This window comes from Suncus etruscus, chromosome 13 (genome assembly GCF_024139225.1).
Source record: "Suncus etruscus isolate mSunEtr1 chromosome 13, mSunEtr1.pri.cur, whole genome shotgun sequence".
NCBI lineage: Eukaryota > Metazoa > Chordata > Mammalia > Eulipotyphla > Soricidae > Suncus > Suncus etruscus.
In genome coordinates, this window is record NC_064860.1 from 61,101,618 (window position 1) to 61,118,547 (window position 16,930).

At 32.1% G+C, this 16,930-nt stretch overlaps 1 protein-coding gene, 1 long non-coding RNA gene and 1 other non-coding gene across 4 annotated transcripts in view; 2 read left to right on the plus strand and 1 right to left on the minus strand.

The window, feature by feature from the left end:
* Positions 1–16,930, plus strand: part of LOC126025727 (uncharacterized) — a 722,173-nt gene that overhangs the window by 573,705 nt on the left and 131,538 nt on the right. The gene's annotated exons all lie outside the window — the stretch shown is intronic.
* Positions 1–16,930, minus strand: part of USP25 (ubiquitin specific peptidase 25) — a 162,657-nt gene that overhangs the window by 3,658 nt on the left and 142,069 nt on the right. For both annotated transcript variants that reach the window (XM_049785496.1, XM_049785495.1), the window contains 4 exons: positions 9,076–9,254; positions 6,992–7,070; positions 3,697–3,776; positions 890–1,013 (listed from right to left, as the gene is read on the minus strand). In XM_049785496.1, coding sequence (XP_049641453.1) covers positions 890–1,013; positions 3,697–3,776; positions 6,992–7,070; positions 9,076–9,254 — 462 coding nt within the window. The remainder of the gene's footprint in view (positions 1–889; positions 1,014–3,696; positions 3,777–6,991; positions 7,071–9,075; positions 9,255–16,930) is intronic.
* Positions 11,711–11,817, plus strand: LOC126026698 (U6 spliceosomal RNA). Its single transcript, XR_007501921.1, has one exon. It is a non-coding gene; the product is annotated as a U6 spliceosomal RNA (small nuclear RNA).

The window sequence follows — 16,930 nt, forward strand, 5'->3', positions numbered from 1 at the left end:
TTCAAACCCTCTGACACCCACAAAACTAAGAATCACTTCAATAATTTTCTAATTATAAAATGTTTGTTTTTTTTAATTACACATTAAAATGGACATTAGCTGAGGCAAAAATTGTTGGATCACCATAGTTCTACTCAAGACATTTTACTAGTTCACTTCCTTGAAGTTTTCAAAAGTACACTAAAGCTATGCAATAATTATAGATTTCAAAATAAGACACCTCATAAATTGTTATCTATGCACTATTATATTTATTATGGGAAAAATCTTAACTTATAAGTTCAAAATATGAGAAAGTGATATAAATAGTTGAGTAAAATCGCTTTTAAAAAGGTATACAGTATGAAATTTGCTACAGTACACATAAATATTTTCTGAGTCAAGAAATAGCAACAAAATATTGCAGAAATCTAGTGTAAACTTGTATAAAGCTAGAATTAAATGTTTTTTCAACATTTGATTTCACTATATTAAAGAAAATATTAGAAAAATAGGTTAGTGAGTTCATGAATTTTCTTATATAGCACAAAATTTATTACTATCCAAAAAAATAATCAAGGAATTCAACTTTTTTCTGGCATAATTATTCATGCTTTAATGCAACGCCTCCCCAAGAGCGAATGAATGCATAAAAAAGAAATCACAATCATGTTTATTCCATTTTAAGCTAATTTCTGGTTTATCACCTGCAAAACTTCATAGAGATAATGAATTAAGAGGTAATGCAGGGATTACAAATGATATGTTTTTCCATCTCATAGGAGTGAGCTAGATTACAGACATCATCATGATTCTTATACAAAATTTATCAAAATTCATGAGTATAGAAAATGTATTCAAAGTAAAACCAAATAATAAAGTCAACAGGTATTATGTACAAACAACTTACTAATAAACATTCTCTTCTATAATGTGATATCAATTCTTCATCATGTCCTCTGTATAGGCCTTTGGATAAGAGTTCTTTGTTACTTTGATAAGCACAAATAAGGAACACCAAGGAATCTATATAACTTCAAAAGAAAAAAGAAAAATAGCATTAGCATTCCATGGCTATAAAGATGTCAACTAAAATATAAATAATCTAAATATATTTCAAATATTACAAGTAAAAATCTTCTGATGCTATAGGTCATTTGTTTTATTTTAATCATAATTAAAATGAGAAGACAGCTGACTTCAAAGTTAAAAAAATAAATGAAAAAAGCTAAAGATAAAAAATATAGAAAAGTCATCCTAACTCAGTGCTTCTCAAATAGTGGGATGCGCCCCTCAGGGAGGTGCAAGGTTTCATAAAGGGGGCGCGTTTGACCTTAGCAAACACTGTCATAACAAGCTAAGCCCCCTGTTTATGTCTCTGTATGTCTCTGGAGCTGAGAGTTACTGTGCCCTGCTTCAAACCCCACTTCAAAAAGCTATGCAATGCAAAACGTGCTCATTGTAGCCATTACTCCAGACATCACCTCTGATGAAAAAATCAGCTCAAATTATTTTATATATTTTTTTTGCAGGTTAAAGTTTTTTTTTTACTAAAGATACTATTTACAGTTGTGCGGGGTGCATGAAAAATGTTTTCTTCTTCCTAGGGGAACATGACATAAAATAATTGAGAAGCACTATCCTAACTGAAGAATTCACTAAATGTTCACCAAATATTGACTGTAAAATTATTTGAAACTTAATTTACATGTTAGAGATATCACATAATGAATTATATCAGAGACACATTTTTTTTGAAAATGAGTTTCAGAAATATTTGAAAAAATTATGACTATTGAGGTTTATTTGGAATAATAGGGACATGATCTCAGTAAAAAGATATTTTGTTTTATTTATAGAAAAGGGCAGTAATAAAATATTAACTATTGCTCCAGCCATTTGAAAGATTGCTGGCACATTTACCTATGTGTGAATAACTATTAAGTTTCCTGCTAAAAAGGTATCCCTTAAATGACATTCATATCTTTCATCTAGAACTATGTCACTTATGTAAAAATAGCTCTAAACTATGACTTTATTCCAGCTTTTCCTTAAGGTGCACCAGCTGAACCACAATTTATTACCCTTTAAAAACTTTTAAGTATTTCTTAAATAAGTTTCAAGAATCCAATTATTATATTCTAATATTCATTTATACTAATTTATCACTTTAAAATTATCATTCCTCACAATACAATTTCACTTCACTATTCAAAGGATTGAATGAATAAAAAAATATCTTTGTTGACTCAATAAATACATTACTCATGGCTTTCAAGAGTTAATGCTTTCATTATAAAAATGCATTTGAGGTGCAGGAACACCTAGTACAGCACTAGTACAGAAGGTAAGGTATTTGCCTTGTGGCCATCTTGGGATACACCTTGGCATCCCATACACTCCCTTGAGCCTGCCAGGAGTGATCACTGAGTTCAGAGCCATTTAGCACCTCAAGGAATACTCACACTCCTGAATAAAACAAAAAAGAAAAAGAAATGTAAGCTAATGTGGCTGGTAAGATTGAGAAATGGTTTTATTTTTCCTCATTTCAATTTAAATGGTCACACATATCTAGCAGCCAAAAACCTCACATCACTGTACTAGAAACAGGATAAAGAAAAGTACTATCCCTCGCACTTTGCTGTGCTATGATGCTGTACACAAAGGGCATAACTTATTAAGAATAGCCATTAAGAAATATGTAGAGGGTCAAAGATAGTATAGTGGGGTGGGTGAATTTATTTATAGGCCATCAAATCAGGTCTGTTTGCTGGCACTGCACATGACCCACCAAAGTTCCCTTCAGAGTATAGAGCCCATAGAGCTAAGAGTAAGCTCTAGGTACGATGGTATGAGACTCAAGCCCTACAACACACACCATGCTTCCAACAAAAGAAACATGTGAGAATGCAAGGTAGTCAGGATAAGTAATGATAAATAATATCTATCAAGTTTTCTTTATAACAATTTAAATAATCAAAGTATAAATTAATAAGTAGTAATTACTTTAAAACCATCTATACTGTAAATAAAATAGATTTTGCTTGTTATAAAATTTTATTTGCTGCCAACAATTGATTTTCTACAGTTGTGCTTTAATAGGTTCAAAGACACTATAAACATTTCTAATTTGAAGTCAGAATCAAATTAAGATAGATATGACATTAAATACAAAGAATTCTACAGTTCTACAGTACAACTCTTAGTAATCTAGAGCTCCTCTGATCCCCAATAAACTATTAGGTTAGGGGTCCTCAAACTTTTTAAACAGGGGGCCAGTTCACTGTCCCTCAGACCATTGGAGGGTCTGACTATAGTAAAAACAAAACTATGAAGGAATTCTTATGCACACTGCATATATCTTATTTTGCAATGAAGAAACAAAACAGATACAAATACAATATATGGCCCGTGGGCCATAGTTTGAGGACCACTGTTAGGTTTTAATTTAATTCTACTCTATCTTAAGCTTCATGTGTAGTGTGTTTAAGATTTGATAAAAAACAAAGACTTTAAGGTCAACTATAGCTTTAATTTTAAATAGAAAATATTTTGTATTTTGGGTACATGGAACTCAGTTTAACTTTAAAATCACTCTGTAAACTCTAAGTTTGTTCTAAAATAGTTTAATAAAAATGTAACAAATATAAAACATAAATGAAGTGATATTCAAACAAATCAATTGTAAATTATTTACATGTGTCCTTTTTGTTTTACCTTTCTCTTTGAAAATTTTCCAGCCCGATTATTAGATACATAGTTGTGTCTCTGAATTTTTTATAATCCTGATGCCACCCCTGTAGGTAAAAATAAAAATTTGAATATAACACACCATCCTGAAAATACATGACTCATAAAGAAAGAGTTCAACAGAGTTCAACATTAAGATTAGGTAGACCTAATCAACTTCTTAACTTCTGACAGATTAATAAATTATGATGTAATAAGGAATTAAAAAAAGATATCATAAGATGATACTATACATACACATGCAAAGAAAGGATAATAATGCAAATGTCCTTCATTATAAATGTACATTATTGAACTTATATGTATACATATATTTATATAATTCTGATTGTATGAGGTAAGTAAAGATGCTACTCTTATAAAGCACAGCTGAGTATTATTTAATGCAGAATTTTAAAAAAATAAAAAAATTATAATTTTAAATTTTAATCTGATAAGCTTGCATTAAATTTAAATGTATCTATTAATCTATGATAAAATAGATGCATCTCAAATTTTGTTGCCCTTTCCTCCAGAACTGATACCTTATGACTATAGAAAAAAATAATTTCCTCCTCATTAATATAAGTTTATTTAAGAAAAGACAAATTATCATTGTGCTGTCTCTGGAATTTCTAGAAAAGATGTGTGCATGTAAAAGATACTTTGGGGGGAATACAAGATGGTATGAGAATTTCTGGCTCTGTGCTCACAAATCACTGCTGGCAAAATTTTGGGGAACAGAGGTAGTGCCAGGAATTGAACATAAAGTTGGCTGCATGTAAAGCAAGGGTACAACCCATTGAAATATATCTCCAGCCCCACAAGCAGGTAATCATTTAATGCAAAAGGTTAGACAGCAAGTGTTTTAGGAATTTTAGGCCATGAAGAAAACTACCCCTTTGAACTGTGAACAGACCCATACAAAATGCAAAAATGAAAGGCTGATGTTCCATTGACATATCATTTATAAAGACACGGTTATCAGGATTTTAGCTGCAAAACCCTGGCTGAAATATAGAGACTACTAGAACATGTCATGTAATCTATAGGATAAAATAGCACTCTACATTAAAGGTTTATCAAGTTCTCAGAATAAAAATGTGCTGAATTCAACCTGAAGAAAAAGCCTTGGGAAAGAGACTGCAGCATCAAATCACATAATCAAACCCTTCTCCACCCCAAGTAAAATGTATGTTCAAGTAATTTAAACCTTGGGAACAGAAATAGAGATATGTTGGCCAGCTCTGATAAATGCTATGAACCCATTTGTGTATTGCTTTATTAAACTTGCTATTTTTTCATATTCTGACCTTTTCATAAATTCAATAGTTAAGATAACCATGTTTTGATTTCAAGTAGCATTATTTCCTACATTTTCTTCTTCAAGTATGTGTAACTGGCATAGATTTAGATCTTTGCATTTCCATGAAATTTTAGATTAATTTTATGAAACTCCATAAAAAATGTATTAGCGGTGTCAGAGCAATAACACAGTGGTATGGTGTTTGCCTTGCACTCCCATGACCCAGGACGGACCTGGGTTTGATGCCCTGCGGCCCATATGGTCCCCCAAGCCAGGAGCGATTTCTGAGCGTTTAGCCAGGAGTAACCCCTGAGCATCAATGGGTATGAGCCAGAAGCCAAAAACCAAAAACAGAAAAAAAAAAAAAAAAAGATCTTACTAGAAGCTTGCGATAGACTGCCTAAGTGATTCTGGGAGAACGATTCCAAAATTTCTAGATAAAATATATTTATCCATTTAACTAGTTTTCTAAAACCATGCACAGTTCCTGTAAGATTTAATTCTAGGAACTTCTCAGTTTTGAATGTTACTGAAAATAGTTTCATTTAAAATAAATCATTGGGCTAGAGAGATATTACAAGGATTAGGGTACATCCAATCCATACAGCTGTTCCAAGAATAAACAGATGCAGTAGTGGGGACCATTAGTGCCTGTGGGTATGACACTGTCACTACTATATGGCCTGGTTGGCCAAAGATGGCTGGAAGTGGATCCCCCAATTTCCCAAATGATAGTTATGTTTATTTGTTATTTGTATATAGATTAAATTAATATCTAACATGTGTTTGCATGTTAAAAACTCACATTTAACTGTAAACCTTATATATTTAAGTATAAAGTTTGCAAATAATAACTTTTTTCTAATATTTTCTTTGTACATTTTTCTGTTTTAATATACCACTTGGACATACAGTACAATTCTGAATAGAAGTCATGATAAAATACTATCCTGACATCTCTTTTCATGATCAAAAATAGTTTTCACTATCCATAATGCTTTATATTTGCTACATATAATTTTTGTTTTTGGGCCACATCTGGTGACAATTGGGGCTTACTTCTAGCTCTGTGCTCAGAAATCACTCCTGGCTTGGGGGACCTTATGGAACATTGGGGATCGAAACTAGATCAGACCTGATCAGCCATGTGAAAGGCAAACGCCCGACCACTGCACTATCAAGCTGGCCCCATAATGTTGTCGGATTTTTGAGACACTTTAATGAATAAAAGTGCTAATTCATACTTCCAGCTTCCCAGGATTTTTATTTTTGAAGTGTTTTATCTATTGATAATATAGTAAACTACATTATACAAAGCAAAGTAATTTGGTAAATGAGACCAAACATACTATAAGATATTGATGAAAACAAATTCAAAAAGAAGTCTGTATAAAAATAGAAGAGGCAGTAAGTATATGAAGTTGAATTGTTCATGTGTGTGCACACATATGTAAGTTACTTGGAACTGAAATCAGAGCATCATGTATGCGAGTATGATTTCTATCGCTGAGCTACATCCCCAGCCTCCAAAGTTAAAATTAACAAGTTGAAGCCATTCATTGTTTAAAATGACAAATTAATTAATTTAATAGCAAAAGTTAACATATAAAGAATCTATGTACAAATATAAATGTGTGCATGATAGAAGAGCTTGAGTGTATGCTGTCCCACATAAGAAACATTATTTAATAATGGCAAATACCTAACACATTAACTATTAGAAGGAATTTCTAATCCTCCAATTATCTGTGGCAAAGAAAAAACAACAACTACATAGATCATAGAGCATCTAAGATAATTTAAAATGTACTGTCTGTAAGCCAAGGCATAACCTTCTAGCTTTGAGTAGTTTGGGAGTTATTTCACCTCTTTGGGCTTCATTTTCTCTTATCTTTAGCTGTACTAAAAATGAAAGGAAGGACGAAATAGAGACTTCACCAATCTACAGGTCAACTTTTCCAAAGCCATAGTGCCTACCTCATATTCCTCCAAGTTTACTTCTTCAGGTTTGATCATTTCAAGTTTGGCTTGAGCAACTTTCATTATGTTGTGACACCTTTAATTAAAAGAAACATGTTCCTAATCAAAAGTCATAGAAGCTAAAATTGTATCTATATTTGATTCATAATATTGAGCTATGAAAATAGCACCCAAGGTCACCTACAATCTTTTGATACAACAGCTCCCAAGTACCCAACAATGGATCCTAAGATTATATATATATACATATATATATATATATAGTTACATACTTAAGTATATAAACATAATATCAATTATTCTAATCTAAATCTAACAAGTCATATTTATAATTAACATTGCAATATGTTAATAAAGAATGTTCAAGATGATGGAGAATTACATGCTTTTAAAACAAGTCCCTAAATCTTACACCTTCCAAATAGACACTCATAAACAATAAAAAGGAATCCAAACTGTTTATCGCTTCAGATAGGCAGGGGCATTCAATTTATTTTAAAATTAGAAAATATTTATTACTAATGAAATCACCATAAAGTATATTTAGTTATCAACTAAAAACTTAGTCACTGAAGCACAAAAGAAGCTAGATTATCAAAACAAACTATTTTCAGTACCAAAGACAATTATGAAAGATTGAAAAATCAGTGTAATTATTCCTTAACTATTTCCCCAAGTTAAAAGAAGAAAACACTCAAATAATGAGGGCAATAATTAGTCACAATCCTCAACAGTTTGTCATCAGATTAAGTGATAGCTATACTCTACCAAAAATACTATTGATTGAGCACTTAAAATCAGATACAGTTCAAAATAATTATTTCACTTAAAAACATTTCACAGCTGACTTATGGTATAGCATCTGAGATGCTTTCATTTTTGTTTATTTTACACTGCTACACAGATTTTAATTTAATGAAATATTTAAAATGGTATTTATTCAAAATTAAAATACAATAATAATAAACACCAAAATAGTATAATCATAAAATAACTACAAATACTTTATACCTTTATTGAGTAAAATATTTTAATGTTATTCCTAGTTTAGAGTTTTATTTTTAATATTAAGTTTATAATATTTCCTAAAATATTTATGTGAGCAATGTAAGCATTTTAAATAATTTATGTAAATGTATATATCTAGAGACATTTAAAGTCGTCAACATTTTAAGTAGGGTGTGCTGCTGGTATTTAGCAGGCAGAAATGAAAGACTTCTTAAAATCCTAAAAATTAGAAGACAGTTTTCCTCAAAACAATGTTTGGTTGATTTCCACACTTCTGAGGCTGAGAAATTGCTTTAAAATTATGAGTTAGTGATAAACATATTTTCCTGTATTTCATCATGCTGATGTCGTTTACTATATTACTACCATATTTTCCGGCGTATAAGACGACTTTTGAAAAAAAGTCAACCGAAAATCGGGGGTCGCCTTATATGCCGAATATATCCCGAAAAATGTTTCGATATGCTGCTAAACGAAAATTGTCTGAATATTGCCACAAAACGAATTTTCCAACTAGATCCTGCACCAATCACTGCAAGGCTGCTCAGACCGCCTCTCTAACTCAGCCAATCCAAGCAGGCTTTTTATGCATGCAAATTAGACAATGTTCTGGACCCGAAAATCTATACTGTAAAAAGCCTGCTCAGATTGGCCAGTGTCAGAGAGGAAGTCTATTACAGTCTAACCTTTGAACCATTGCTTGTTGTGATTGGCTCACTGTGGTACATACAGTTGCAGCACAGGAACGTTCTGTCTGATACAGCGAATATAGGCCTAAACCTATGTTTTAACTGCAAAATTAGGGGGTCGTCTTATACGCCGAAAAATACGGTAGTTCAATTCTGAACTATTATTATTTAAAATATAGTAAATGATCTCAACTATTTTCAGTTCAGACTTTCAAATGTAATGATAAAAAATTCCAGAGAAAAGTATAAAGACACTTTTTTAATGAAGTGAAGTCAAGTTCAGTACTTGAGTGAGGTGAAAAATAAACATGGATAAATTGCATTGTGACCTAAAAATATACAAGAACAGGTTTAGCAGGTTCATATTTTACAATTTGAAATTACCTTTCATCAAAACTCAAATTTCTATCTCCAAATTGTTCTAGTAATGTCTTCTCAATTATTTTCTTTGGTGCCTGGTTCTGGATAAAGTAGACCACTACGTGATGTAAACGATAATCTGTTTCTGGTGGGGTATCTTCTTGGGCCAATTTAACCAACCTTGAGTACTCCATCTTAATTGCCTAAAAAAATGCAACAAAATACCATTTTTTGTTAGTTATAACTTTAAAAAACTCCTTCTACTGTGCATTATTCTGGCATCCAATTCTTACCGTTTTTCCTATTAAGTACCAAATTAGCTAGTGCATCAAAAAATGTACTCAAGTTTCAAGATAATGATTATTTTCTAAAAATTTGACGGCTTGAACTCTTCTATATTCCTTCAATATGTTCCTTTCGTTTTCACACAAAATGACTTGACCAATAAATCTTAGCTTACACAGTGGGTGAGATTGCTCAACAGACTGTGTACTTTGTTTACAAAAGGCCTGGGTTCAATCCCTAGGACTGCATGGACACCACAGCACCATCCAAAACTGTCACATATTGAAACAGATATAGGGGAAATCTTAGCTTAACTACATGAGTAATTTTGCAAGTTATTGGGATCTGAGTTAAAGTCTACTTAAAGGCATCAGAATAAAACTGACATTAAGAACTTCCTGTCCCAGAAACAATTAACTATGTATCTAATTACCATGATCAAATTTCAGGGTTGAAATATAGTTCCTGGAAAACTATATATGAAAGAGAATAGAAGGTTTCTGAACACATATTACTAGAACTAAATTTGTTATAAGCCCATTATAAGCTGATAATTAGACAATTAAATAATTAATAGTTTACTATTTCACACATACAGGCTGCAAGCCAGAGATAATAGCAACCAGAGAATGAATCCTTTGTTGATTCAATAATATTTTTATTTTATTCATATTACTAATAAAATTATTGCTATTACTTGCTACACCCCACTCTGGAGAAGCACACACCAAAGTGTAGTGCTCTCCTGAAAAAAGAAATTATCTGCCAAAAAGGCCTGCTTAGAGCAATCAAAATCACTTGACCCTTTGCGTGGATTATTTGGACATAATTTCATAAGGGCTGTAACTATTTCTCTCTTTATTTTAAACCTTTATTAGAAATCAGGCCTTAGTTATTTCTTCCTACAACAAAGGACAGTGCTAATTGCGCCAAAAAATCTCCCATTTAATAGCTCCCTGTAATTTTTCCTACCTTGGCGCCTAAATTCAGGTTTTTCCATAAACTTAGCTCAAAACTAAGTAATTTTCACTTCTCCCCACGAACCTCACATTCCAACTCCCCTGTAATTGCGTTTTCCTTCAGTTTTACCCAAAGCAAAGCGAACCCAAAACAACCTGCCCTTTTTCACCTTCAGTTTCAGCTCTTTTATATGCTAATCTAAGCTAGAGTCCTTCATTCTTTTCCCAGCCTCTTTGATGTCTAGAATTTGTACCCGCTCTTCCCTGCCTCTAACCTTTAAAAGTCTACCAGCTCAAAAAATAAATTTGTCTTTCGTTTCTGCTAACGAGAGTCCCCATGCAATCTGCGTGGTTTTATTCATTTCTACAATATATTTCCGTTATTCGCCATTCCGCGTGTCCACCTTCTCCCGGTGGAATTTTTCCCGAACTCCATGAAGGATCTGTTTGCAGGCGCTGGCATCTTGCAAACAGAATATGGCTCACAACAATTACTAAAAGATATGTGTGCTTTATTTTCCTTTATAAATAAAATCATCTGTAAATTTACATGTACTTATAATAAAAGGTAAAAAGTATTACTATATACTTCCACACATATGCAAATTATTTGAAAAAAAATATTGCCCAGAAACTTTGTAAATTGTATGTGAAATAATGTCAAATAAAGAAAAAATGGTTAAAAATATTTCTTCTCAAACACAAATCAAACATGCCTAAAATAAACCTCTATTAACCATGAAACATTGATGGCCAAGGAAAATATATTCTGAAAAAAATCTACGGCAAAAAAATAATCTTTGCCTTTAAAAAGTGATTCTTAATCAATATACTGCTTTTATTTGGTCATGATTAATAGAAGAGAGAAATATGCAAGTATCAATGATAAATAAATGGCAGAATTATATAGAGCTTAGCATAATATGTAGTAAGTTAAATTATATACATTATTCAAAATGTTTACAGTATAGTTTAATGTGGCTATGGAAATTAACTGTCTTCACATATCAAATTACTGCATACTTAATTACATACATTAAGCTTTGCTTAGTAATCTTTAAATGTTATGTTACTAATCTAAAAATACAGACATTCATTTAATGAAGTATTCTTCATCTGAGAATGCAGGACAAAAATTGCTAATTTCTTACTATAACCATTAACCAAAAATTATCATAGAGAATTACAGGGGTCTTTCATTCTTATATTTCAGCTATATATCAGCTATTTTTGTGTGATTACTTCTAAATATGATGAAAGTAAAATGTCAGTTTTATTTTAACAGTTGAATCTGTTAAAAACAATGAAAAATAAGGGACTATAATACAAATGGTTATCTATTCTATTTTAATAAAATAGAAAACTGCTTTCTGTAAAAGAATTATATGTATGTATAAAAATTAGAGCACTCTAGACTGCTCACTTCGGCAGCACATATACTAAAACTGGAACGATACAGAGTAGATTAGCATGGCCCCTGCGCAAGGATGACACGCAAATTCGTGAAGTGTTCCATATTTTAAAAAATTCACTCTAGAATCATGTTTCTTACTCACTGTGCTCTGTTTAAGTATTTAAGATTCTCTCAATCTTTACAAGTAAATGTCAAACTACAAGTGTAAATGACAGGTACTTAAGGCACTTCTCAATTTCTTTAATTAAAAAAAATTTAAAAAGGATTCTTCACACTATAGATTCACTTCACTACCTTTTTTTATTTTTGTAAACTTCATTCTTAGAAGTTTCCTGACATTTCAAATAGATTGCAATCATAGCTCTTTCTTCAAATTTCTGGCACATGTTCCATACTAGTATATATAGCAAAATGCTACACAATCTATCATTAAAAGCCAAGTTAGCACAGCTGAGTTGTTAAATATGCCTATTAATATGCTCCTTCCTCAGAGATCAGTTTAAGAATTATATTTATCTTTCCATGTTTTGGGGGCAGAGGATTGCTAGTAAAATTCATTCTTACAGGCATTGAAATAAAACCACCCGACATTTACAAAATGAGCTATGTTATTTAGTCATTAGATGACACAAATTACTTACATTCCATCTGTGTGTATGTGTGTGTGTTTTTAAAAAGTGATTCTTAATCAATATACTGCTATTATTTAGTCATGATTAATAGAAGAGAGAAATACGCAACTATCAATGATAAATGAATGGCAGAATTATATAGAACCACACCCAGCAGTGCTAAAATTTACTTCTAAATCTATGCTCAGGGATTCCTTCTGGTAGGGCATAAGGGAGTAGATGTGGTATGGGGATGCATTTACTTTTATTTTAACTTTTCCACCAGAGTTATAATGTGTTCTTATATCCCATGAGAAATAGGGCAATCTTCTCAATTAATTATATTCCCTATTTCTAATCAAGAAAGACCTCTTTTTTATGACAATATATCATCCATAAATTATGCATGTCTCCATCTTAATTTCTCTATATTCTTGGGTCCCTTCTGGTTTATTGCCCATTTGTTTACAGATGAACTAATGATAAAGTTAGCTTTTCTATTTTAAAATGGTCAAGTCTAAAGATTCAAATGTTTACTAGCAATTTTTTTTAGTTTTCTAAGTGATATTACAAAATCTTATTAATGAAAATTTTTCTTCGAAATCATTTGGTTGTATAACTTTCATTTAGATGTATACTTTATGTATACTTTAGAAGATACCAAATAGGATCTGGAGCAATAGCACAGTAGATAAAGTGTTTGCCTTGCATGCAGCCCACCCAGATTTGATACTTGGCATTCTATATGATCCCCCAAACTTCCAGGAGTAATTTCTTATCACAGTACTAATACAGGAGTAACACCTGGCACTGCCAGGTGAGCACCCCCAAAATAAGATATCAAATAAATATTCATAAAACACTGGAGTAAGGAAAAATAACAATCTTTATTCAGTAATTTAAGTTATATAATATAACATAAAATGAGTCATATTATTTTCCAAATCTAAATGGTCCTATCTCTAATATAAGATTAGCTGAGGTCCAGGAAATGGAGCAAAAAAGAGACCCAGAAAAAAAGGTAATTCTAAAATATGAAATAATAGTCTAGTAACCAAATGGAAATTTTGGGTCCAGAGAGGTAGGATTTAAGGTAGTTGCCTTGCATGTGACTGATTCTGGTTCAATCCCCAGTATCACAAATGCTTCACTCGAAGTAATCTCTGAGCATAAAGCCAGGCCAGGATTAAGCCATAAGCACATTCCATATGTGTGCCAAAACCTTTCCTACTGAGAAGAAACATTCCAACTTACAAAAATAAAAATTACCTTTATATGAAGCTATGGAAGGTTTAAAAATATTCAAGATAAAGTATGAAAGTCCTTCCAACATATGTAAGGGAAGTCAATTCAATCGAGAAGGAAGTCACCAATGCAGTATTAGTCCCTATGATCTCACCTCACCTCAACACCAAGGGAGACAATAAAGAGGGAAAGGGTGTCTCAGGAGAGACACCCACCCACCAACAAACTGGGTAGCCCCTGATACTCCTACTCTGGTCCCGGGATGTGAAGAGGTATCATAACTATGTCCACAGCCTGCATCCTACTAGTATGGTGTCATTAAAAGGGAAAAATCTCCATTCTCAGTCCAGAGCAGAGAGCTAAATAAATGATGTAGCTTCACAAGTAATAACGCAATAACCTCACCTTTACGTATGGGTTCCCGAGCACTGCCAGGAGTTAACCCTGAATTTAGACAAGTATTAAGCATTAAGCATCTCTATGTGTGACCACAAAACAAAACAAAAAAAGTGAAAAAATAAACAAAAGATATAGATGTAATACACATATACAGGGCTCTCAATTTGAAGAAAGCTGAGCATATTTTCCTCTCAAAACTCTAAAATTAACCATATGCTCAGACACAAATAAAGTCCCTCTATTAAGAAAATTGAAATCGTATCAAGTATCCACTCAGATCTTAATGCTTGAGATTTGAAAATAAATCACAGACAAAGCTGGGGAAAACTCAAAAACTTCCAAGTGGAACAATATAATATAGAACAACCATTAGATCAAAGAAGATATTAAAGAAGAAATAAGAACAGGCACAAATTAACATCCTAACTTTATACCCCTCTAAAGGTAGAAACAGAGGGGTAAAAAAGAAAAAAATATATAAAAATCAAGAAAAAATCAGTTTATTTGGGCATCGACAAACAACACAAATAAAAGGTGTTTTTTGTTTCTAAAGGATCAGTAAGATTGTTCAACATTTGACTAGATTCACAATGCAATAGTTAAGTTTTTATGTTTGGGCTATTAGAGTATGAAAACTAAAAATACCACTTAATGAGTCTGAGTGATAATATAGTAGATCGGGTATTTGCCTTGCGCACACCTGACATGGGTCCAGTCTCTAACATTCTATGTCCCCTACCCCCAAGAACTGCTAGGAGTGATCCCTGAGCTCAAAGTCAGAAGAAAGCTCTGAGCACTCCCAAGTGTGATCTTCAAACCAAAATAAGCAAATTAATTTAATTAAATACTACTTTTGGGAATTAGTTCATAAAGAAAAATCATGACAATATTATACTTAAAATGAATATAAAATTAGGAGTGATTATACAGTTTCAAATCTGCAAAGATAATTATTTCTAGATTTTAGATTTTTTTTTTAAGTTCAAATTTAGGACACCAAAATCAAATGGAAAGAAAATACCAATCCACAAAAAAAATTTTGTAAATTGTAGATGAGCCAGATTACATAGATCAGTTGATCTAAGGGAAAAAAACTATTTATGTTTTGGCATAATGTTCAGTTAACTAGAGAAAGATAAATATCTACTGATTTCATTTATTGTTAGATAAACAAATAGATGGATTAAAAACCAAAAATGAACTTGGGATTCTAAATCTAGTTATTAGCTGGTATCATGCAGGAAGGCAGAAGAAAAGTGGGTAAATGAGGCATAAAAGGGATTCATTTATGTTGAAGGTTAGAAAGGGAATCACTGGTGAACTTACTGTAGTGTGAATAGTGGTTTCCAATGAAACACATAGTTATATATTATAATGGGATGTTAATCAATTAACAAATTATATATAAACTTAAAAACAAAAAATGCACAAGAGGCAGTTAACTAAAGCAATTAAACCTCTAAATAATTCACAAAATAAAAGCTTCAATGAAGAATAAATGAATGATGACATTACAACTTTATGTCATCTTTTCACCAATGAGAGTACAATCTATTCTAACCTTTTGATGTTAACATAACAATGCTATCAATCTTTAAAATTTACCAACATTATGGGGCTGGTGAGGTGGCGCTAGAGGTAAGTTGTCTGCCTTGCAAGCGCTAGCCAAGGAAGGACCGTGGTTCGATCCCTTGGGGCTCCATATGGTCCCCCCAAGCCAGGGGCAATTTCTGAGCGCTTAGCCAGGAGCATCAAACGGGTGTTGCCCCCCAAAAATTTGCCAACATTTTAATCGATCGATACTACTTTGCTATGTTAATGACTGTTAATATAAGTACAATGCTATACTGACAAAAAAAATACTGAAAACAGCAAAGAACCCAGTAAAATGAAAGGTCAACTTAATATTTAACAATCTCTGTTCAATTAGCTCCGCATGCATGATTATCTCATTTAATTATCAAGATAACTTGTCATTTATAAATTAAATTATGGTCCAAAAATATTTAAGTAAGTTCCTATGGTCACGTAAGTATTAAAGGATTTTAATCTAGGCAAACTTTGCTGGCAACCGATAATTTGGGGCAGACATCCTAATTTACATCATGAATAAAGTACAGACATGCCTAGATCTATGAATCACTGATGTGTGTATATTATCACTTCTTATGTCTGCAATATTTCAGAAAACCACAGTAATGCAATAAATAATGTTCAACCTGGGACAGATTCAATAAGAAACAAAGTGAGTTTGGATGGTGAGTACAATGGTTAAGGCACACACTTGATTTGCATACAGTTGATCCTGATTTGGAGATTAATCCAGCACTCCATCTGGTCCCCCAAACAGTTGTAGTAGTAATCAGTGAGCACAGAATTAGGAGTATGCCCCAATACCACATGATCTGGCCCTCAATCAAACAAACACAAAAAGGGGAGAGATGTAACCATAATAATAAGATATATTTAGTAATCTGGCATAAACTATTATTTACCAAATAACAAAAAAACATTAAAATGGAAATATAGGAAATAACACAATAGACAATATATCTATTTTTACTTAAAATACATGGAGAATACTGAATGTCAGTCTTATCTACACAGGAGAATAATAAGTAAACCATGGAGTAAGAATTAAAAAGGGGCCAGAGACAATATATAGCAGGTAGAAGGTCTGCTTCATATGCAGCTGATTAGGGTTAAATCCAAGTACAGAGCCACGAGTAAGTCTTGGACACAACCAAACAACAACAACAACAACAAAAAGAAGTGAAAGATGTTCACATGTTTTTGAAATATGTGTATTTTAACATTTTAAATATTTTCTAAGGTTAAAATACTAGCTTTTTTCCAACTTCTTCAGAGTCAAAGTGCTCCTATCTAGAAATCTAATTAATGTTCAACACTAGAGGATAAATGTCTTTAAAACAGATACCCAGTCTATTATTTCCTCAATTACATGC